Below are 25165 nucleotides of genomic sequence, written 5' to 3'. Positions count from 1 at the left end.
CTGCCTTTGCGATGCTGAAAATTAGCATTAAGTACAAAACTTACACATGAGCCGACAACAATTTCAAAAGACAGAAAGACAAAGAGTAAAGAGTGAATATTTATTTAAGAATGCATAATTAAATGATTTATTATCATGACTTATTGATTTATTAGCATAATTGAATGAAAAGCAAGTGCAAACACATTTTCTGGGCTGAAATACGAAGGTGTTACACAGCGAGCAGCAACAGAAATGCATCCGCGTCGTCCCACAGGGAGATGATTTAAATTCTGCCCTGAAGACCTATTCAAAATCAACATTTTAATCAAACAAATACTTTCAGCAGTACATGCTTTGAAACCCATTTTAACCACTGTACAAAAAACAGGCTTTTTTATATTAGAGTGGAACCATTTGCTTGGCGAGCAAAAGGTTGCTGGTTCAATTACAGTCAATGACCCAAATCCCCTTTTGCATTGCAGGAACAGCAGCTGGCATTAAAAACTGCTAAATCAAACATGTGGAGCTTCCTGCTGTGGGAACCCTCGTGGTAAGCAAGCAGCTGAAAGTAGCTTCCATATCACAATGAAACATAAAAGGCCATAAAACAACCTTAGCAGTTAGCTGGCGCACGTTTAGTGCGGTTTTAACTTTCCTCAAATCTCAGTCTTTTTGCTTGTTAATTTATGTTCGTGTGATGCTAATAACATTCTGAATTTCCTGTCTGTGGGATGATTCATCATTGATAAAACCCACACAGATGCATCATCCTCAAACGCAATAATCAGATCAGAGTTACAGTATATGTTGCCGTAGCGGGTGCTCGGCTGTGGCACTTCTGCAAAGGGCTGGGCACGGAGAGGGGGGTGGGGTGGGGGGCATCGTGTCTGTCTAGAGCCTGTTATCGCGGGAACTTCGCACTTATTTGCGAGGCAAGAAACACTTTCACGAGTGTGCAGTAGTAGGCCAGCTCATGTGAAATTTATCATTATGTAAATGGAAGTAAATGCAGACTGCTGAATTAATGCTTGGCATTAATGCACACAGGGAAACATCAAGATCAGACAGGGAGGGAAGGGAGAGCAAACATGCTCCCTCCTTTTGGCTTCGTGACACGTGAGGAAGCTAGAGTCAGGGCCTACAGCTGACTAGATTTCTGGTGGTCAGTGTGTGCAGGCAATGCAACGAGCAGAGCCCTGACAGCTTAAGTGCAACCCTGTGGATAAAAGGGTGTGTTGGATATTCGCTGCACTGAGAGGAGTACGTCATGCCATGCTACCCTTAATTAGCAATAAATAAATAAATAAACTGCTGTATTGTTTTTGCAAGTCTGCAGGTCAGACACAGCTCAGCAGTGATGATCGTTTCATCTCCTTTCACTTGGTCCACAGAAGCATGCACACACCATGTTTTGTTTTGTTTTTTGCTGACCACATGCAATTTCACGTATGGTGCACTTGTAATGGGGGTTGCAGCATTAACCCTCACTCTCTGACTTGTCCACAAACACGATCATGCATGGAGAAGCCATTTTACCACAGTACTTCATTAGAAATGAAAATGCAGCGATGGTAGATTTAAAAGTACCAACAATAAATATTGCAAATGAAGCGTCCCTCGATGAAATGCATTGATTTCTTAATGGCTTACATAGAATAAAAAGCTTTACCTTGTTATACCACGATTCGACAGTAAACGGTTCAAAAAAAGCATAGAAAACAAAGAGGCTTTTTAAATGGCTGAACATTAAAAATAAATGTATTTCATGTTTAGTAGTTGGTAGTGATTCATTTTGGCTTTCGGAGACAAATGCTGAGCTTATTTAGGTGCTTGTGCCTTCTGTGAATGTTTACTTCCTGGAGGGTAAAGCCACTCTGAATCTTTCTCCATTACAGCGAGGCTAAAAATGGATTTAATTTTAATGTTTGATGATGCATATCCATGTGCCAGATGCTCAGCGAGGTGAGTTTTTAATTTGTAATGTTCTGGTCCGTTTTGTGTTTGCCAATCAATAAAGGTAGCTTAAACGTAAATCAGTACCATTAACTGTAACAAGGGCCTCTACTGGTTAATCAAAGGCTCCGCCATCATTTTTGCATCTCTAATTCTGGTGACTGTTGCATTTATAAAGTGCCATGTTGGTAAGCTTGAATATTAGAGCTGTTTAAATTAAAAATTGTGTTGTCTACCACCATCCCATTAATAGGATGCAGTTTATGTTTATGAACAACAGCTTCCTCTTTTAGATTGTTCTTAGACTTTTATGTATTTTATATTATTTTTTATTTTTTGCATGACCTTGATAGGTGGACTCAGTAAGGTCAGTTTCAGAACAGGTTTAGTTTTCATACCATAAATGTACCTCTCTCATAACACAGTGTGGTGTTTTGGCTCACATAAGCACATAAAGGAAATGGTTCAATCTTAGACCTGAGAAGAACTTTTGTACACTCCACTACAATGATGGCAATCCTCGAGCTTACTGCTGAGCTCGGGCTCATTGCTCTGTAACAAAGAAGGCGACACAAACAGCAGAGTAAAATAGGTCAAATCCATAGGAAGAAGTGTATTTGCAAGGCTATAAAAACAGGGACATTAAGCATGGTGAATGTAATATCAGTGCCCCAAATATATCCTTTCTGCTATCTCCTTATGGTATTTTCTATTTCAGAGCATTTAAAATTTTGAGGGCTGGTAATGAATGACTTTTCTTTTTGTTTATTTTCCAATACAGACACAGCAGAAATCGATTATCGGGGTGAGCTGATTACAGACCTTGACACTGAGATGAAGGCGCGCTGATACCTGTGTCATAAATCATTCATTGCACTAACGCTCGATTTTAAAACTCTATTCTTTGGCCTGTTTACATAGCACGGGTTTTAGTAGAAGTACCGCTCCAGATTGTGGCTTAAAGACAAAGTGAGGCAGGCCGTCTTGACTGAATGTTGCAAGGCCATCAATGGCCATTAAGCATAAAAGAGCACATTAAAGCACTGCTGAGTGCCTACAGCCATATAAAGACCTTTTTAATTAAGACACTGTATTCAAAATGACTGAGTGGATTTGTGCCGGGCATTGTTTAAGAACAAAGGTTATGCAAATACATCACCTTGAAAGCCCTTGGAAAACGACCGGTCATGTGGTAGCTAGTGTAACATAGAGGTTTATTGAAGAAAGAACGGTGAGAGCAAAGGGTGCAAATACATGATATGAGGTAAAAAAAAAAAAATATATATATATATATATATATATTGATCCAATACACTGTATATCCCAGAGATCCAAATTAAGCCCTACCTATAACAACTCCCCACAAGACTGCAACCGACTGGACACAAGCTGCTGGAGGGCTATTGAACCTGCATCTGTACACTGTTTGCACATGAAAGAACAATGCTGAGGCTAGTCCTGAATGCACTGATGATTCCTGTGTTTTCCCCCCAAAACAAGCCAGCTCCAACACAGTTAACAGTGTCATCATAGAGACAGCCTTACCAGAAAGTTCCGAAACAATCTCAACTAAAATAATTGCTTATAAATTACACTTGAAATGAAAAGAATCCCATGCTTAGAAGCCAGATCTATTAAAACAGAATTACTGTACAAGTGGCTTTAATTGAGTCATTAATCCCACCTGAAACCTGCTCTTTACGACAGAGTAAATGTTGTGTTGTGGAACTGCATTTCACTTGGATGGTCATGACTACAGAAGACGCAGCTTGAATCACTGGAAGAAGAATGTTGATGTGTTTTCCACGAGGAAGGTGTGGTGTTCCTGATGGAGATGCAGAGGAGGATATGAGCCAGGAGGGAGTGATGCATGGGGACAAATGGGATTATCTCTGCTAGTAAACTCAATACTGAGCACAGCAGGACCACCCTTTCAGAGACACGAAAAGGAAACACCCACATAAAACCTCACCAGCTTCGCAGCAGACAAAATTTTCAAATAGTTGCAGGTAGTAGGATACGACGAAGATGTCGAGCTGTCTTATCTCCTAGCCACAAACTAGGAAGTGAACTGGATTCTAGTGACAAGACAAAACACGAACCAAAATGTCGGCAGTGAATGTACAAACAATTAACTGGAGCTCTGTACACATGTACACACCATTTTGGCAAGTGTAGTGACAATTACTGGCCAGAGCAGAGCGGTGTAGTCGGATTTGGCTTTGTAAAGCTAACAGATTAGTGTGCCATGTGGAGGGAAACTCTGAGCTGGCTGCAATACTAGAAACACCTGAAGCTGGGAGGGATGGAGGGAGGAAAATCTGGACAATCACAGAATCAGTGAATGAATGCCCAATGTCCTCTCTTTGGATTACACGTTCTCATCATGATGGAAAACAGACAAACACCAAAAAGAAACATCCAAGAAAATAAAAACTGCCTGATTTTTCCTGATAAACAGCAAACATCACCCTCTGGGTCTGATTTAAGAGCAGACTACTCTCCGTTCATGTTACCCTACCTACTCCAAGCTGGCTCTGTTCTGTTGCAGCTTCCTCTAAGGATGAAGGCTACTTAAGTGGCCCTGAGCAATAAAGTGGCTTTTCCAAGGTCAAAAGCACAACATGCATCTTCCCTTGCTGGAATGCAAAGTGAACCTGTGGTCAAGCCCTACCGTGACCTGCCCAATGGAGACGGAGGAGAAATACAGGAGGGAGCGATGCTCCATTCATTAAGCAGCATCAGTCTGTGAATTAACGCTGAACAGCAGCTAACACTAAACACAACAGTGCTTGCCAGCGATGCCGTAGCATGCTATGTGTAAATGGAAATCGACCATCTGAGCACGAAAACCCCGACCACTCGGCGGTGTAAAGGTATTAAGATGTGAATAAGCTTGCTGGCTCAAGACATATGGCCAAGTCACTTCACTGCACTAATTACTATCGTGGATTTGCACTTGGAAGGGAAAAAAAGCGCGGTTCAGATGGCTTTTAACCCTCCCCCTCTAAAAAATAAAAAAAATAATAAAAAAGGAAAGCAAGCTAATTTCTCCCAGAGGCCTTTTGCTCGGTTTTGTTCGGTGTCTGAACAAAGTGCATCCAGATGACAGTCGCTGCTGCTGTTGCAGCCTTACCTTGCACCCGAACATAAGAGACAGGGTCCGGTTGCTGCAGATGACCTTACACTGGCACATGACCGGAGAAAGACACTTTAAATTCCTGACAGGCAGAGACATCAGTCCGAAGCCCTCACACCAGGCAGACAGCACCAGAGCTCGTCGGTCCGCCGCCTCTCACTCAGAGCCACGGTGCAATTTAGACGAGAGCCGCGGAAGCTGGAGGGGGCGTGTGGGGCCGGTGATACCCGTTAATGGGCGGGCTGCCCCGTTGAAGCGTGAGGTGTATTCCTGCTTTATTTGTTCGTTTATTTTTACATTTACTTTACGTTTACGTTTAAAGAGTCGACTGCTCCCTGTACGTTGCCATATTGTCCAGAGGTTGAACACAGCAAGCGTCACTCATAGCTATAGCCTCTCCCTCCCCACCAACCCCCCGCGTCTCTCTCTCTGTCCTCGCGCTTCATTTGATTGAGCCGTAAAGTTTGGACGTAAAGCGCAGCAGGAATCTCGCAGGAAATCCGCGCAGAGAGTGACGCGAGAGCGATTATCAATTATCCTTTGAGTCTGCGTGGAAATTGTAGTAGTAGTAGTGGAGTAGTATCAAAGCGAGAGCAGTGAAAGCCGGGGAGCATTTTTTGATGCTACACAAACGTCCTCGCTCTCCTCCACATGTAACAGCGTGATTGCTGCGCCCCCCGATGGATCACCGGGAAAATGGCGTGTAGGCTGCTGTCCAAGGTGCTGAAATCCCTCAACTCAGGAGGAGGGATGCGAAACGTCTTCATTTCATTCATCAGCACACGGTGTTTGACCGTATCCCTCAAAACAACCTGCTCACATGGTCAGTGATGTATGATCCTCACGTTAAGCAAACACATGCCCACTCTTAAATGTCGTAATAGTGTAAAAGTGACGTAAACTAGGACTGACAAGCTGAGACTCTCTTGTTGTTGTGTTAGTATTTATATGTGTCATTATTTTGGATTTTCTCAGCTATCACTGCGCATGATCTGGATGGTTGTTATAGGGAATAGTGCCACTTGTGCTAAACGGAAGTGCTGAAAGTGGGCCTTTATTTTTCGCTGGGCCTGTTCAGAACTAAAAAACAAAAAACAAAAAAACAAAACAAAAAAACCTGAATCAACCTAAAGTTAAATCAATTTTAAAATTACTCTTGTTTTTTTAAAATAGTGTTTTCAAAATAAAATACATAGCAATAAGTTATTGTCCTTTTTTCTTTCACACACACACACACGCACACACACACACACGCACACACACACACACACTTTACAGCTGTCACAACATGAATGTGTTTTTCAGTTTTCATTTGGTATTTTGATGGTCTCCGCTCCTTCGTGGGGTTGTGCTGGCATGGTGAGCCCACAGGGTGGAGTGAGAGAACCAGGTAGGGAAGATTTGAATATTGTGCATTCATCTCAGGACCGACTGCGGCGCAGGGCTCAATGCTCCCGGGTGACGTCAGCGTTAAATCGAACACAGAAACTGTTCCAGATATCCCAGTGTGCTGCTGATATATATATTTTAAAACCCTTATCTCCCACCTATAGAGTTGGAGATATCCAGTGTGCTAAAGACATCAGCAGGTTTATCACAGATCTTCATGGGGAGGTCATTACAGCACAGTGTGAATTAGACTATAGTGCCAGGTGCTTAAAAATTTTTTCTTTTATTCTTTTAGAGTTAACTCTCTCAATGACCAAAAAACACGTGTGTAGAAATTAAAAGTTTCTAGTTTGGTCATGTGATTCAGGGAGTAATCATCAAAATAAGCAGAGAATCCTTGATCACATAAATGTTCTGTTTTATAAGTCATCTGAGTCTTTGCTTGCTTCACGTTTGTCTTTTAGTACTCTGTATTTATGGAAATGTCTTACTTCCAGGCTTGATACTTGGACTCTTGGCTCTAATCATTCTGAAGACTTCTGAGAGCTACAACAGTTACCATGAATATATATATATATATTTTTTTTTTTTATGCACATAATAACTGAAAGTCTGTCCTCGATTGCAGCGGTGAATGCCCTTTGATAGTGCACATTGCTGACTGTATACTGAAAAAGATTGTGAGTAACAGACTTTTAGTAGGCCACCTCTTCAAAATTACACAAGGGTAGTCCACGCGTTTTCCTCTACTCCTCCACTTGAATTACATCCACACAGTTTTTATGTGTGTTTGTGTTCCCCTGGCAATACTCCACCTTCTGAAAGTAACTTTCTTTAAAGAGTACTGTCACAATATCGATAACTAATCATCTAATCAGAAGTCTGTCTCATTTCAGTTTGGTTCAAATCAGCCTTCATATCACAGGTCTAAATTGTATATCATTGGCAAGAAAAAGAAATGAACTATTTTCTATTCTTTCTCTCCTAATAGAGAAACCTCCAAATAAACAACCCAGGAATGCCTGGGATTCCTCTCAATGCTTTCATTAAAAATATGTAGACATAGACATGTCTTTTTTTTCTTTTTAAGTATAACTATAAACTGTACATAGACATGGAGGTTTCAGATCTGGAAGGCAGAAATCCCTGAAACCTGCTTTCTTTCTTATGACCAGTGGGGGCCTCTGGTAGCAATTTACACGCACATTCACAAATCATGGATTATTTTTTGTGTAGCTTCAGTTCAAAGGCAAAAGAAAACTGCTGACTTGATTGGCTACTATGCTAGCGTACTGTGTGGTAGCTTTGAATTGTTTGCATAGACTATAAAGTCTATGCAAACAATCAGAAAAACAAAACAAATTGCAGTTTTCTAACTACCAGCAGGAGACTCATTCTTAAACGCCCATTTGTTACATGGTTTGATACATCAATAAACACTTTCATGATGAGTTAATGGTATCGTTGCAAGTCTTATTTAACACAGAATAAAATTAATTATGAGAGGCTACCATGTGATTTCAAAGTTATTACCATCTGAGCATGCTCTATCCCTGCTTTGTAGTCAGCCACACTCAGCATGTCCATTTAGGAAAACCGAGATCCTTAACTCGAGGCTTAGGCCAGTGGACACCAGACAAAGAGGCATCCATCTTTAATATATAGTGTATAACCAACATATAGTAGAAGTGACCCATTTTATGCAACACTTAAGTGTATTAACATGCAATTAACACAAAAACTGATGTGACTAACGTCATAAATTATCAGCGTAGGTACAGTATAATACATGGGTACACAGGTATTGTATAATAAGTATAATATAGCATGGGTACAGTATAATTTCTATGGCATACTGTAAGTGGCTTTTCCCTTCAACTACAGTATTATGTAAGCGTGGGAGTCACATGGAAACCTGAACTGTTTTGAGTATAGCATTAACATCCTAATGCTGCATTGTATGAGAGAAACACAGAGAGAGGGAGAGAGAGAGCCCCAAAAGAGTGTTTCCATGACAACATCTGCAAAGGGTGGCAGATCCCTAACAAATAGTCCTCTTGCCAGCAGCTTTCTGGTCACTGGCTCTATAGCAGGACTGTTTCTGTCACGGGTGATTGTCTTCATAAAAGCAGGTGTCTCATGCTACTATTACATGCGACACAAGCGAGACACGTGACAGGTCTTTCTCAAATGGACAGAGAATTTAAAGAAACACAGTGAGCTCACGAGAAGAGCCGTTCACTGACGCTGTGAGTGTCTGAAACCCTGCTAAGTCTGCCCTGAGGTTAGAGCCAGATGTTCCATACTAGCTGTGGTGGTTGGCTGAAAGTTTACATTAAAGCTAAAATCAAAGCTGAAATTCTGATCGGTTTACATTTGATTGTGTGAAAATGTAAATATTCAGTCTTCATTGATGCTTTTGTTAATCTCCCCACACACATCTAAAATGCACAGCATGTCCTTGCTTTTAGATTAGCTCACCTCGTTTTTGAGATGTGTGTGATCAATAGATCCTACTCCGCCAACTATAGTCAGCTAAATTAGATTGCTGTTTTCTATTTATTAGACTCTTACATATACATAAACATCTCAAAATTAGATAAAGCAATGAATGCACTTTGATATTGCTTCATTTTGCCTATAGACCGTACATTTCAGATTTATGAATTAGAGCATATTTTGTAAGTCCAGCCAACAGAAATAACAATAATATTAGCCTCAAACCTTTCACCAAATGTAAATGTACGCAGAGTAATTATTCCATATGTTATCCATACCGGAACCAGTTTATAATGACACCATAAAGTTGATTGTGGCCATTGCATAACAGCTTTTCCAAACTTTATAATGTGTTTTTAATTTAAAGCATATTTGTGGTTTATTTCAACCTGGTGTATCTCTCCAAAATCTATACTGTAGATCTGGGAAAAGGAGAAATCACACAAAAGGGATCTAAAGTGAGTTGCCTGCAGATAAACGCTAAATGTGCTCTTTGCTGACTTTGTTAGGGATCTCCAATTGGGGAATAAGTGCCATCTGATTTAATCCCCTTGTATATTCATCCCCTGCTTAGTGGATTGCTTACATGCAAGTTACAGGTGTTGAAACTGTAGTTTGATAGTGGATTTCATTCTTTTGAACCATGCAGCCGATTGTTTCTTGAAAGCTCTAAAACATAGGTTTGGACTACCAAGTTAACATGACCATACCAAAGCCTACAAATCCCACATTACTGTATAATACACCGTGCTGAAATAAGTCAAAACGAAAATCTACCAATTATATTTTTATAAAAAGCCATAATCTGATAGAACATGTGAAACATGGATGACAAAATAGTTTTGTTCTGTCTGGGCTCGCTCTCTAAATAGTTGTTTGTTGAGGCAAAACCTACAAGGAATTACAGCTTTAGTGTTTGCATTCACTGAAAGTGTAGAACTACTATCACAGAAGACGGCAAACTGGGGGGAAACAAATGTATATCACACTTCCTGAACAATTCTCTAGTATTGAGCCTTCTAGTACCTCCAGCATTCAGCAGTTTTGACACCGGAACAGCGGAACTGAAACGCAAACACAACTGGGAATCTCCCGAGGTTCTGAGACTGCATCAGCTCTCCTGACTAGGAAAACACACAAGATGAGAATAATAGTATTCACACCTACACAGAACCAACAATATCTGAAAGTTCTCTGTGTGAATATCTGATTCTATTTAGTGACTACAGTCCTGCAGCAATTTCATATCAAAGAAGCCTGCGAGCTAAAACTAATTTACTAGAAGCAAAATGTTAGCTGAGATGCATTCGAGTGTAATATTTTATGAATTCACTCTTTAGTGTCAGAGAAAGTTAAACTGGACTTGTTGTCATCAGTAAAAACCCTTTCTTTGACCCCAACGCTGCACAAAGCTAAAGGTAACCTGCAGGTGCAACAGCAGGACACAAAAGTTGTAGTACAGGCAAACTGTTAGGTTTCAGATAGGATATTCCTGGTTTTCTCTCTTGCGAATTCACCCAGCTGTATAAATATTACATGCCCAAATGGAGTCATCACCAACAGCGATGACTTGGAGCAATCCATTATGTATGAAGTATGGTGCGTGCATTATCCCTTCAACACATTCAAAAAGCTAAAAGAAAAAATACATAGCCACTAGAATGCACTGTTTTTCTCCTTTTGGTAGCTGCAGGCGTACTGAGAACTATTTAAGGGGCAAAACGGGATCGAAGTTGTCCACACCACCTTTCAAGTGGATGAGAGCATCCACACTGTCACGTCGTAATCTTAAAAGCGTGCGGATAATTCTCTTCCTGTGATGAGAGAAGAACGTCTAACTGCAGCTACTGGTCCAATTCTTTGCAACCATAGCCTCACAGTCTCTATCACATTCTGGTTCTGCTATGCCTCCTCCCACACTAAACACAAACAGCAGTGTGCCATCCACAGTACAGAGACGATCCTTTGCCAGCTGCCCTCCCCTCCATCTGAGACTTAAACACGCATAATGTGAAAAGATGCGCATAAAAGATCATCTGGATCATCACGTCAGGCTCTAACCTGCACTAAAATCTGTTCGATGTAAAACACCACCACCCACGTGCCGAAAGCCCTCCCTTAGCCTGTCGTCTTGCTAAAGCAGCCATGCTGCGAACATGCTAATGCAATGTCTGGCTGATGTCGTAATATGTCGCGCTGCAAGCTGCAAGCTGCAAGCTGCAAGCTGCAAGCTGCAAGACTTGACTTTAATAAAATAAGTCTTATTTCATATTTGTCATGCTTTCCTTGTTTTATGTTGAGCTCTTCACTGCGTCGAGGCGATCATGAAGAGCAGCACAATGTCAACGAGAGCGCAGAAGTCCCACCCAACTGCTGTTGAAATCTTCTGTTTGCAAAGGACAGCCAATCAGAAAGAAGCCTTAAAGAGATAGGGGCCTTAAAGGACAAGGAGCTAAAAAAGCCTGTTTCAGAAATTATTTTAAACTTAAATCATGCAAAGCTACACTATTAGAATCAAGGACTGGAAAAATATGCAGCTCAAAATTACTATATCAGGTATCCTTTAAGGTGTTGGTGGCAAATACGTTGTGCCTGTCTGTGTGAAACCATGACCTGTTAGTAATATCAAAGTCCTTAGCCACAGCCACCATGATAAGCCTTATAAATGCTATTTTCTCCACTAACAAGTAAACACCAGCCACAGGAATTTTAAAGAAGCTCTTTTTTTCATGGAGTGATTTCATGTAGTAGTGTTTCCATGTGCTTCTCTTCATGTGGTGTTTCCATAGAGCTGACGAACCTTGCCATGGTTTCTGTGGTAACTGCAGAAGCAAGACTCACTCCTCACTGAACTATTTTTGTAACAGCAGATGGAAGAAGACTACAGTTTAGTTTAGGCTAGTTTAATTTTCTTTGCCTAGGGGTGTGAATGCAGCTTAGTCTATAATTAGATGTGAAATTTGCTTTGTTGTGTTTTGTAAGTTTTTTAGCATGACCATGGCCAGGACTCACAGGAGTTCATTTAATGGGTAATACTTTTCATTGCATATTGTAACACTGTATTGAATGGAACTGAATAAATTGCGCTGGAGCACAGAACCCCACCGTGGCAACACAACTCTGCATTCGTTGTGTGCACGCATTCATTTATACTTTTGACAGACTGTCAGAGTAAAAGTAGATTTCTTTTGGATCCCCCTCTGAAGAAATGCAACAAAAGACGGCACCACGCGCTGCTTTGGCTCGGCAAGTAGTGTGCTCAGCAGGACGTCAGTCTGGTCAGCCATGGAACAGCTTCTAACCAAGATGATTAAAACAGAACAGCCCCCGGGAACCAACCTGCCAGGTAAATCTAACTGGATATATTTATGCTCCATTTTCCCACCACTCCCATTTGAATAAAGGAGTTCATAGGTGTGCCGCAGGGGATGGTTTTTGAAGACTGGGACTGCTAGACGAAGCTGTTAACAGTAATCAGAATGCAAAATTGATATGAGGGTCTTTTATGGTCATGGTTACTGAACTGACATATGTTTACTGGTACAGGCTGCTACTGTAAGCAGGAAAACACTAATTTCTTATGAATAGACAAGAAAATACCAGTTTCTTATGAATAGCACTCAAATACATACAGATCAGACATAATATTAAATCCCCTGGCAGGTAAAGTGAATGCAACCAGTTATTTTGTTATATTATTTTGTTATTTTGTTGGCTGCACCTGTTACAGGGTGGAATATGCTATGCAGCAAGTGAACATGGCTTTAACCTTAAGCTGACGTATAAGGATTCAAATGATTTTGACCCAGTCAGCTCATCTGGAGTGGTAATTCCCTATAAAACGTGTCTAAGGAAGTAAAATATGTGAACTGTCTCCAGGGGCATAGGTGCCCAAGCCTCACAGATGCACATAGGGAGCAAAGGCTAACTGATGGGTTGATATCCTGAGCTGAAATTGCTAGAAATTGTGACCCTGCAAAGCCTGAAATATGAAATAATTGCCAGAAAAATGTCATTTTTCTATTTAAACCTGTTCAAACTGTTTATTGAACCTTCTGACAAATAAAAAAACAAACAAACAAACATCAGTCTAATGATGTTGAGATCACAATAACTTGGTGTTACAGGGTTAAAGCTGGTTGCGGTACATGAGTATGTGGCTGTATGGCCACCGGTTTGCCAGAAGGCCCATGCTAACCCCCGTCCACTGCTGAGATCCCTTACACTGGAGCATCAGAAGTTACGCAGTGAAAGAAGATGGCCTTGTCTGATGAATCATGTTCTGTTGCACATCATGGTGAGAGCTGGGTGCATGCGCATGGCAGGCAGATGTCAGAGGCAGCACGATTCTCTGGTCAGTGTGCTCCTGGAAAAGCTTGGGTCCTGGCATTCACGAGGATGTTTGCTGCATGAAATGCATTACCTGCCTAAACACTGTTGCAGGCCATTATAGCAGACCTTTATAGCAAAGGTAGCATCTTTCAACTGTAATAAAGAACCTAACAAAGAGCTTTAACTTGTTCTGTAATTCTCCACATGTCAGTCCTGCTCAAACATCTGTGAGATATGTGGGAAAAACTAATATGATCCACTTTACAACTCACAGGACTTAATTGATCTACAGCTAATATCCTGGTACCTGCAATCACAGATGGTTCAGAGCTGTTTTATTGGCGCTAGGGGGCTCCACATAATATTAGGTTTTAATGTTGTGGCTGGTAGGCGTAGTTTGAACGGCCAGCATAGATCTTTATGACAAGCTGAACAGTTTCCTAAAATAACGGTAGAAAGCTGCCCGACTAGCAGTGTCTTAAGCGAACATAGTAATTATCACTTTGCTGTAAGTGTCTTCTGTGTTATCTAGCAAGCAGTGTTTAGTTCAAGAGATATTATCACCATTGCTCTAAACAGAATGAGGACTAACAGTAAAAGGAGGTGATCATTTTTAAAATAGCAACTAGTGGCACTTTCTGATTTTTGGAAATACGTGATAACTTCGGTCTCGGTTGTCACGGTCAGTTGTCATTAGTATAACCAGGCTCGGTGCAAATGTGTAAAACAACTGCTGCAAAGACACATTTCATAATCATAGAAAGAGTGACTGGTTGAGCAGAGGTAGTAAACTCACAAACGAGTCAGGCCTCGTAAAATTTTACTAACAACGAAATGAAAAACATATGACAGAAATCTGCTCTCCCATCAGCATCCTTTTTCAGCTATGATGGAGTAGATCACTTGGCCAGTCATGGCCCAGCAAACCCATTAGAAAGCTGTACAAGGTGATAAAATAAGACAATGAAATAGCATGATGTTGAAACATGTGGTGGCGTGCACTGGCATGGAGAAGCTATATTTTCACTTTGTTTCTGCTACCTGGAGCAAAGTAGAAATGTTGGCTCTTCACGCATGCTACCTCTATGGTATCTGAGGCCCAGCGTCATTTTCAGCTCAATATCAGGGCAGTGACATCCACATAAAGTAAACTATGTAGAGGCTGCAACCATTTTCAAATATGGTCCCCTAATGTGATCCAACCAGTTTAACTAAATTTGTCAGGCAGACAACTGCCTGATCACACGCCTACATGATGCTCTGGTCCTCCTGGATTGCAGCCATCTTCACTTCTTGCTTGTTTGGGATCTCAATTGAACTCGAGGTCAAGTTCATGACTCCTCCAAAATTGCTTTTGGTGAATGTTTAAGACTGCCTTGCTGCTGGATCATTGTTCCTCGTGTTCTAATGCGATCCTTTGGATCTGAGGAGTCTTAATGTATGTACTGATCACCGCGCTGCTGCAATTAGAAGCAAAATTATCAGGGAACTCAAACGAGTCCACCGGCAGTGCTACACATCCAATCAATAACTCCACTTCTGCTGTGTTTGACAGATGCACTGGATTATGAGGCATTTCTTTATATATGTATATACTTTGATCTGTCCATCACTCATGCACACTGATTCCAAGCTCTGAAACTTTCCTGGAGTACTTCTGAAGTTTGCATCTCATGGTGGACCACCTGAAGTGGCTGGTCTAGTCATGTCTTGATGTCTGACACATGTGCACCTGTAGGACAGTCTGACTGACACACCTTTGGTCTTTGACAACTGAGGTAAACAACCAGAATAAGAATAATAATAAAAAAGGTTATCAAAACATCAAACTCCAGTTCTTGAGATGTATATAATTTTTTAACACTTTGTGCACTTAATCTTGGAAATTGCATCAAGCTATCGTTTAATCTACTCCTTTTAAAATCCAACATGCTGGCACACTGAAACAAACAAACAAAAAAACATTATATATGCCCCACGTTGTGTAGACTGCATTTCGTATTCTAATCAACAAGTCCATAAATTTAATGGCTCTCCTAAATCAGACCTACTTGAGCTACAAATCTGCAGTCCAACCTGTCAAATACACCATAATGACCAGCTCAAAGCGCTGTTCGACCACAAACACATACATGTGCATACACAGTGGCTTCTGCTTGTGGAACTGCATTAAATGGCATCTTAGTCCCAAACACTCAATCAGCCAAAGTAGAGATTCATCATGTCAGCTAATTAAGGCTGGAGTAGCCCTGTTTTTTACACAAACCTGCACGACTGCTTCAATAACAGTATTTCAGCACGTAGGGATGTAACCAGGACATGAGAAGAAAAACCCATTTGCTTGCCTCTGTGTCCCATTAACCTGATGTTGGTCACGAGTCTTTACTGTAACCCTAAAAATGAAATGACCTTTTTTAAAAGCGATGCCAGCTGATTAAACAGGATGATTTTCCTTATCTGAGAAGGACACTAGCCTAATGTCCCAGAGTCCTCGGGGGAAGAGAAGTGCATAAGAATATGAATCATCCCCAGACGTACACAGGCGGGAACCAACCCAGACGTAGAATAAAAGACATGCATGCATGAATCTGTAATGCTTTAATCAACAAGTCTGCTAGAGTTTCACTCTTTCTGCATTTCGAAACATGCTCACTGGTACATACACACCCACACGTGCCGGGCCATGTTCATACGTAATACCCAAACTGGATGATTAAACCTACCCAGAGCACACGTACAAGGAGAGCAAAAAAAAAAAAAAGAAAAATTCCTCAGACACATATTTTTTGATTAATCCATGACAGTGGAGCAGATTACAAGCATGTTCAATGCAGTATGCACAGATGTAGGTAGAGACCTCCCCTAAGCCTGCCAGAACGACTAGCAGACTTTGAGCTAACATGCAAAACAGAGGCAGCAACAGAGGGATGGAAGGAGAAGAACGACACAAACAGAGAGGTGAATTTACCTACCACACACGGACAGAGAGAAGGGAGCTTAGTGCGGCCCTTCATGAGCAAGAGACAGAGGAAAAACAGCCTCCCAGACACCCGCAGTAGAGGAGGAGAGAGATGGGGAGAAAAGGAAAGAGAGAGAGAGGGAGAGAGAGAAAGATGGGAGGCTGGGGAAGGGGGAATAAAAAAAAAGAGGGAGGGGGAGTGAGGGAAGGGGGGGAGGGGGGTGTCGTAGCAGACGAAGAGAGAGAGAGTTTTCCTGGAAGCAGAGAGTTGTTGGTGTTGGATGTATCTTGGTGTTAAAGGCAAGGGTCGGAAAAGAGACGACCGGCTGCCTGCTCCAGCCGTGACTCAGAAAATATGTTTGCCACCGCCGGTGAGGGAGGGAGGGAAGGGGGAAGGGGACATACAGGCAGAGAGACAACCTTTTATATTATTTTTTATATGATTTTGGTTGTTTTTTTTTTTCTTTTTACAGTATGCTTCCACTCACTCTGCTTCTTGCTCCCTCTTTGGCTCACCAGCGTGTTTGACGCAAATATGAAATCTCTGGGTACACCTTCATCTCCACTCTTTTAACGGCAATAGCAATTGTATCTAGATAGCTCATTGCATTGCATGCAATCTCGATGTGCTTAACACAGAAGATAAAATAAATGAATAAATAATCTCACGCAGGTTTAGAATGTTTTAAGGAAGTGAAAAAATGTCCATGTCACCGCTGTTACACGGTGACTGAACACTTTGAAGGTTTATTTGGTCAAATAGCTGACAGCAAGTTGATAATCAGCTAATCCCTTCTTATATAGGCAAGAAAAAATACCAATATTTTCTGGTTTCAGCTTCCAGTTTTGCTTTGTAAAGAGAATATCTGTTTTTTTAAATAATTTTTTAAAGTTGAATATTCATATTTTTATTGGATAGTAACAACTTTTGCCACAGTGAAATCAACTGGTGCACGCCAAGCTGTAAAATCAGTGACCCAACATTTTGTTGAATTTGCAGCGATGAAGCCTAGTTTCTTTAAATAGCAAATAGTATAAATTAATAAAGCACAACAAAATTTAATAATAGACATGTGGCAAAAATATTTGGGTGCTGATCACTGAAGTTGTTGAAGATGTGTGTCAAATATGAGATGCAGTAAATGACGTTCAGCTCTTTACCTCTAAAGGTTCAAATGAATCGGACCCTTCTCTTAGTGTTGTAGCTTTTTAAACTCTAACATGAAAGCTGATTTAATTACAAATACTCCTAGGTGGGACAGATGAGTCTTTACATATGATGTCTGTGTAATTTGTACCTTTAGAGTAGCTGCCAGCATTGTTGTCTGAATGCTCAGGTCTCTTTCTATATAAAGGATATATTTTTTTATCGCGATTTTGACTTTAGGTGCAAATAGCATCTTAATATAGCCTGTGATACTTCCTCACCTTATCACTTCACATTAGCCTAGCATAGTGATAACTGGTAAATTGCATGGCTGGTGTTATGAGAATGTATTTTTGCTTTAAAACGGCCCAAATTTTTTTTTGCAAAAATTTGATACCCATATCCCTACGCAAGGATACATGAGCAAATTCATGTTCATCTTATCAGTCATTTCACATCACAAAGACCTGGAGATTGCTTTAAGAAGCGCGTTTCTAGATTTTTTTTTATACTGTCTGTTTTCTGTATATAACCATAGCAAATACTGTTTCTTACGCAAGCATTAGACACTCTATCAAACTGTACAAATTCTTAAGTAATAACTTACTCTATCCACATCACAATCTTGTCTACAGGTATACTAGAAGCAGTATCGTAACCCTTTAGCCAGAAACTGCACATTAATAAAGTCAACAATGAATGAGTAAGACAACTTTTCTCTAAGTAATGCATCATGACTTAATGCAAAATACTGATATCGCTAATAACAGTCGATGCTTGTCCAATTGTTATTATGTAGTAGCCATTCAAGCTTTTATCTCAGACAAACTTGAGTGGTCTTTGATCGGTATTGCCCAAATTTTTAACTAAATATAACTCCTTTCCAGGCTTAGTTGTCATCATAAATTGCACTTCAGCTACTTCTCTTTTTATGTCTTTCAGCTATATGGCTATATTAAGGGGGGGGGGGGGGGGGGGGGGGCAAAATTTGGTTGGGAAATAAATAGAGTAAAATGCACCATGACCCCACTGGACTGTTTTACAGTGGATGGCTGTTGGGTGATGGATGGGTTATGACACCTGCAGAGGTTAGGCCCACAGCCCTCTGGATCTCAGCGACACAGTGAGCTGTGGCTTCTGCGCAGCTTCGCTCTCTGTAACTAAAGACAACTCAAGCACATCGTGACATTTCCATCTGGAGTGAAGCCCGTTAGAAGAGTGTTAAACGCTGTGTAACCCGCGAATCCAGCCACATAAGACCAAACATTAATTTTCTATTCTCTGCATTCATGAGCATCCTCTGCCGGCGCCTACACAGAGGTCATCCTCCTACCTGCACGCTGTGGGCTTCACATTATCAACACCCTTCAATGGCAGGTCTCTCTCTCTCTCTCTCTCTCTCTCTCGCTCTCCGTATCTCTCTCTATCTCTCCCGTTCTCTCCTCTCTCCCTCCCTTCCTCCTTTCATCTCTATTCTCTCCATGATGATACCCCTGCCACGTTGTCATGGCAACAATCGGGCCCTGATTGCTTGGTTGCTAGGCAACTGACATCACCTATAAGAGGAACATGAAGATACAAAGCCAGAGACAAACAAATCAGAGAAAAATATGTGCACTTGTGCGTTACTGTGCTGGGTGTCACTACGTCTGAACTCTCATAGCGTCATTAGCTCACGTCGTGTGCCGTGTCTTCTCAGGGCCAAAGCCACACATGTAGGCAGCGAGGTCTATCATTAGGGTTACTAAGCATATAATTCGAATTTGACTTGCACTCTGTTCAGTCTTGTGCTCTTTGCCAGGCAGGAGGTTCAAAACCCCCGAAATCGTGACCTGAATTTCAGATGAGACTGTTGTGAATGTGAGTGCCTGTGACAGCGGGACTGCTCATGAATCACTGATACAGTAATTCAGATGCTCCCTATAAATTATGAGGAAACACACAGGGCCCTACATGCACATATATATAAATATGTGTGTGTGTGTGTGTGTGTGTGTGTGTGTGTGTGTGTGTGTGTGTGTGTGTATATATTTTGTCATGGGTCAATGCAGCATCCGAGCTTCACATATGTATGGTACTGGCATGTGAAATGTGTATGAATACTCCTTAATCAGACTGTCATGAGCTCCTTAGCTGTAGTTTTTTAATGTGCCACAAGATGTCATTGTGTGCTGTATTACAAAAAAAAAAGAAAAAGAAAATCAGCTCTCTAAGAAATTAAGATCCTGCTTGCAAAGCTGTTGCAAGTCCACATCAATGATATCAGCTTGGCTTTCTTGTTTTCGTCACTTTTATTTGACCTTCCTCTTTTCCCACATATGACATGCTAGTTATATGATCTCTAACTAAAAAGCCTACAATGTTGGCATAATGTGTCATTACATAAGGATCCAGTGACAGCCTGACCCTCCTTGACCCTAATGAGGATGACAGAGCCTCCTCTATCGACTCTATCAACATCATTAGATGTACACTCTCATTGCTATTGATTTTGAATTTTCCAGGTTGCCACGACACTTTGTTGTGTTTCTTGTTTGCTCAGAACGGAGCGGTATAGCTGACAGCCACTGCCCTCCTTACGGTCCACCGTAGCAGGCTCACGGCTCCCCATTAGCCTTCTCGCTCAATGTGAAATGACAAAGTGTCCAACCCAAACAAGCAATGATATATCTAATTTGTCATCTGTCATGTGGACAATTTGAGGATGGACGATGATTCTGACAGCCAAAACAATGAAAATGAGCATCAGACCCTTGAAGGTGGCACTCTTAGTGCACAAAATGGAAAGGTTCTAATGTTGTTGTTTAAATACGTGTTAACTGTTTAACGTTACATTGCCCTATTAAATCACCAACAACATAACAAAAGAAGTAGCCATCTGCCCAAAATGAGGCTCAAAGGAGAAACTAAAAAAGCACTAAAGATGCAGACTGAGCATCTACCCTACCAGAATATCCACCTAATGCACCGAACCATTTGAGTTCAAAAGAAATGATGAGGCTTTGCTCATTCTCTCACTGTAAGAGACAGTAGAGCAGAGTGAAGCAGCAGAAGCAGGAGCACAGATTGTGCTGTGTGCATTTGACAAAGAGAAGCTCTTAACAGCCTTCTTGCTGGCTAAAGCGCCTGGTGGGGATGATGAGCATCATAAAGGAGCTGAAATATACTCATACGTGAAGTGAGCCCTCACCAGTGTTGACTCTGCAGGCTTAAGATAGTGAAACAAGGCAACTGATGGGCATACGATTTGGAAAAAAAAAACTTAACATGAAGCAATTTGACTTTCTTAGTTATAATTATTATTATTATACAAATATATGAAGCGAGCAGGTGTACGGTGATCTTATACCTCCTCTTTATTTGAATCTAATGGGTTTTATAGGCAAAAAATTCATAGTTTTAAATTGAGCAAGGCTTCAATCCACAGTGCAAAAGCTACTTGCACTAGAGCGAAATGCTCCACAGCTTGCATGCATTCTGTCTGATCATGTAGGTGTACGTGGCTTTCTTTTGGTAAAACAAATGAACGTGTGGGTGAGTGGTGCAATACATACATAAAGACGAACCGAGATCATGGCTAACCCCTGAATTTTTTGCCAGTATTTCATCTCAACCACAAAAGCAAGCTGTCATTCGAGCAGAAATAACGACAGAGCAATCGAAGGGGGAAATAAATAAATAAATTGTCCGTCTCTATACAGCTACAAATTTGTTCTGCTGTGCTTTTTAACTGACCAGCAGAGACCCTCAGCACAGTGCAGTCGTGGCATCGGTCTTGCACTGGGGCAAGCTCTGCTTCGCACACTGTGCCCTGGGAGACACTTGGCAGGATCAGTGTCTCTGTGGCTGCATACAAAGGCCTGATGGATGCTCATGCCCTTGAGTGGAGATCATCTGAGCTCTCCACTGGATCACTAATCCTGACACACAGCACACACTGCTGCACACATTCATACTGGCATCACACGGTATGGTGAATGGGCGCTTGTTAAGGTGGATGACTTGAAAAAATATTGAGGAGGCTCGAAAGGACTTGTGAGCAGAGGGGTTTAGCTTATACTGTAACTCCATTTTGGAGACTCTCGGGGCTAGCGTAAGATACAGCAGCCATAAGCTTTTCATCCTTGAAAGCGCACAGACACACACGCACACACAATAAACACACATCCACATTATATAAATATTTATATAGACTGAAAAAAAGACAAATGTGAGTGGTAAAACCAAATCCAGGGAAGAAGATGCTCATGTCAGATGTAGCCATACATGAAACCAATAAAGTGCACGCGAAGATGCTGACTTTGACTACATCTTGTCAAATGTATAATTCATTGGAGGAAAAAAAGGCACTAACTAGGGAAGCCTCGAAAGTGCTGAAGAAGAGGGCAGAAGGTAAGCTACAGAGCAGAGAGCAGGGAAGAGTAGAGTGAGCAGAGTGGGAGGGATGGGGGGAGGAGGTAAAATGAGATAAAGGAAAGAGGAGGCTGGGAGAGAGGACCGAGAGAGGGATTACAGGGGTGAAGGAGGCAAAAAGGACAAAAAAAAAAAGTCTGTGGAAATAGGAAGTGGATTGAGAGTGACAACAGGGAAAGGAGTGATGATCAAAAAAGGCTAGAGAAGAGGAGGCAACAGAAATGCACTGCATGTCCTCCTTACCGCACAGGAGAACGTGGATTTATTGCAGCAATTTTCTCAAAGATAGAATTAAGATTAGTTGCTTTTCGAGCATAAATCCTTTTCACTATGCGCATCATCTGTGTTCGCGCCTCTCAAATTACCAACCCATCCTTCTCTGACTCAGTGCCATACAGGGAGGGAGAGTCAAAGGTATTGTCAGGCACGCAACTAAATATAAATCTTGTGACGTCTCCTCGATATGCCCTAATATTCTAGTTCTAAATGTTATGTAATGACACTTGTGTATGATTCACCGGCATCATATGTTGCAATTTATTGCTTGCTTTTTTTTTTTTTTTTTTCCCAGAGATTTTAGAGTGGGAAGGAGCAGAAAATTACATAAGCTGCTAAAAAGTCCAATTCACTCAGGAGAATCGATTGAAATGCCGAGTGTTTCCTGGTCATTTGCTCCACGAATTATAAATAAAAAGATTACAGTCAAATTGCAGTTACTTCAGATTTTATCCAAGCCAAAACTTGAACCTGTCAGTGTAGGAGGATAGAGAAAAGTAATAGCGTCATAAGAACTGTAAGAAAAAAAGAAAGGGACACAACTTTTGCACTTTTACCTTGAGGATGAAATCATCTTTTATCCAAAATGGGCTTTCCTCACAAATTTGTACTAATTCTGGTTCTTTTGCTCAAAGACATCCTTTCTCAATGTCTCGGGGAGAAATTCAGCCTGACTTTTCTCGCCAAAATACTCAACCCACCGACTCAGTGGGGGATGGCTTTTAACCGTCAAAGAGCACGGCACAGCAGTGCTCCGGTTCTAGTTGGTGTGCTCTGTGTAGCGGTATCAGATATTTGTCACTCACCAGCTGACTGTGGCTTCACCCACACACCAAAACTTTGTGCAAAGACCTGCACGGGAACGCGGCATTGTTCACATAACTTGTTATACAGCACGTGGGTGTCACGGAACAGCTCGCTCAGGGAGCTGCTCGCCCGTCATCTGCTACGTGGTGGCAAGCCACACTCCTCACCTGCAGTTCAGCCTGCCTCCATTAAAGTTTAATAATGCACATTTAAAGGAATACACCAAGTTTTGTGGCATATCCAAGTGAACCGTAAGCTCTCTTGTGAATATCTGGTTAGTGTTTAACAAACAATCCCCAGTGACAAAGGTTTAGCTCATTTTGCTGGGTGAAACGGTCATCTAGGCGCTCCAAGAATAGCCATTTCATTTGCCAGTCCAAGAGCTGCTTAGCCAGTCAGTCAGTGCATAACTTTGCACATCTATGCGCACTCACCTTTCCTTTTATAAACCAACCATCTGTCTCACAAGTTCTTGGCAATACTTGGGTTTTCTGTGCCAGCTTTACACTAAGTCTTTTCACACTTTGAAAGCGATGCAGAATCCTGGAACCGGTTGGGTGAAAAACCCACAGTTACCAACCGTGGTCTTTTACTTACAGTCTTATTTTTCTTCTTGTCCTAAGCTCAGTGATGTAAAACAAAATGCATGATGTGCAGGTGTTCCAGGGAGGAGAAATACCTTGAAGCTTCCCTTTCCTGCTCCCCCCCTTCTCTCTCTCTCAATGAATTTGTCACACTGCATGGTGCAAGGTAACAAAAATTGCTTTGCAGAACCAAAAAGCAGCTATCTGTGTGGAAGTTCTGTCATTAGGGAAGGACGTGAAATGGTGTGAAATTCGCAAACAAAAAACATGTTTAATGTACTTTGCTGTACACGCGCGCAGTGTGTCTCCCTCCTCATCTGACTGCACCTACTTATCTGTGTTTAACCACTAATCTCTGTTGCCACGGAAACTGAGAGCTTGATAAGCAAATGAATGTAATGTGCCACAGTTAAGCGCAAATTTACGTAATACATCTGAAAGGACCAGCTGCACTCACGCCTGCTCCACAAATTAAGAACAAATGGAAATCTCAGATGATCAGCACCTTCACACGCCTGTGTGTGTGTGTGTGTGTGTGTGTGTGTGTGTGTGTGTGTGTGTGTGTGTGTGTGTGTGTGTGTTGTGTGTGTGTGTTTGTGTGTGTTTGCGTGTATTTTTGTTTTCCTCTTTTTTCTGTCATCACTTCCTACCAGAATCTGCATTCAGGTTCAGCTGCTGTAGTACACTGCTCACCTCCTTTTGAATCTGTGTGCAGCTGTGTAGGTATGCCCATCAGAAAATTATATATAGATGGATATATCTATATCTATATCTATATATGATCTGAAGGTCTTAAGGTCTTGGACATCTGAACAAATAGGCTTGGACAGCAGACTTAAAGCTACTTCATGTTCCTTTTTCTAGTCAGTCTCATGTCTAGTGCTGGCTCCTTGGAGCAGCGTATGTGTGTGATATAACATGTGGCTCATACATTATGTTTGCAGATGTTTGCAGCTGCACAGTGGGTAAGCTTCACGTGTGCTTATGGTCGAGTTTAGGACAAAGCAGCTGGAAATTGTGAGGAATATTAGCATGCATAGTGCCCTCCCATGGTCTCTGCCTGACACACTCTGCAGCTCGGGCATGACACAAAGCCCCACACAGGCAACCCGAGGATCAGATCTCTGCCGCTTTCGCTATATCCACGCAGGTCAGCCAGCCCCTGTTTATACACTCACAAAGCATGACACGGAGTAGGAGATTCAGAGAGTGGGAGAGAGGGTCATCTAGAGAGGGAGATATCAAAGAGTGTTCAGTCAGGTAGCTCAGCTCGCACTGAGGCTTTTCTGAAATGTTCAAATGCTCAAAACGAACACAAAGATAGAAACAATGCACAACACGAGAAATGTCACGAAGACAGCAAATTCCCACAATTGAGAGATGGCAGAAGGAAGCTGGCTGCTTTCTTCCCGGTTCAGTTCCAGTTGTGGTGCCTCTCACTCTGTTTCACGCACACATAGAGCTAGAGTAATGAACAACAGATAGGCTTACCTTTGTAGTCACAATGCAGAGGCAGTCCATGGTACTTAAAACAAATATCGGGGTGTATCTCAACCCCCCCAACCCCCCACGACAGAGGGCTGAGACCCCACACCCCTCTCCCCAGCCTGCCCCACTCCTGCGCTCTCACTCTCGTCCTGCCTTTCCCCCCTTTTCTCTCCTTCCGTGAATCTCTTCTTTGACTA

General features: G+C 41.7%; 1 protein-coding gene across 5 annotated transcripts in view; it reads right to left on the bottom strand.

Annotated features, from left to right (window-relative positions):
• The window catches only part of LOC134635684 (disks large homolog 4), an 83478-nt gene that overhangs the window by 41837 nt on the left and 16476 nt on the right, over window positions 1-25165 (bottom strand). Inside the window, exon 1 of one of the 5 annotated variants that reach the window (XM_063485145.1) lies at window positions 24972-25034. The exons of 1 other annotated variant lie outside the window; for it this stretch is intronic. In XM_063485145.1, the coding sequence (XP_063341215.1) occupies window positions 24972-25001 (30 nt within the window). In that variant the 5' untranslated portion in view covers window positions 25002-25034. Of the gene's footprint in view, window positions 1-5071; window positions 5446-16266; window positions 16373-24971; window positions 25035-25165 lie in introns of those variants that run through there. 3 more of the 5 variants (XM_063485144.1, XM_063485142.1, XM_063485143.1) reach the window with 3 other exon arrangements.

Source organism: Pelmatolapia mariae, linkage group LG10_11 (genome assembly GCF_036321145.2).
Source record: "Pelmatolapia mariae isolate MD_Pm_ZW linkage group LG10_11, Pm_UMD_F_2, whole genome shotgun sequence".
Taxonomy (NCBI): Eukaryota; Metazoa; Chordata; class Actinopteri; order Cichliformes; family Cichlidae; genus Pelmatolapia; species Pelmatolapia mariae.
Note: the sequence above shows the minus strand (reverse complement) of the source record. Positions and strands in the feature narration are given on the sequence as shown.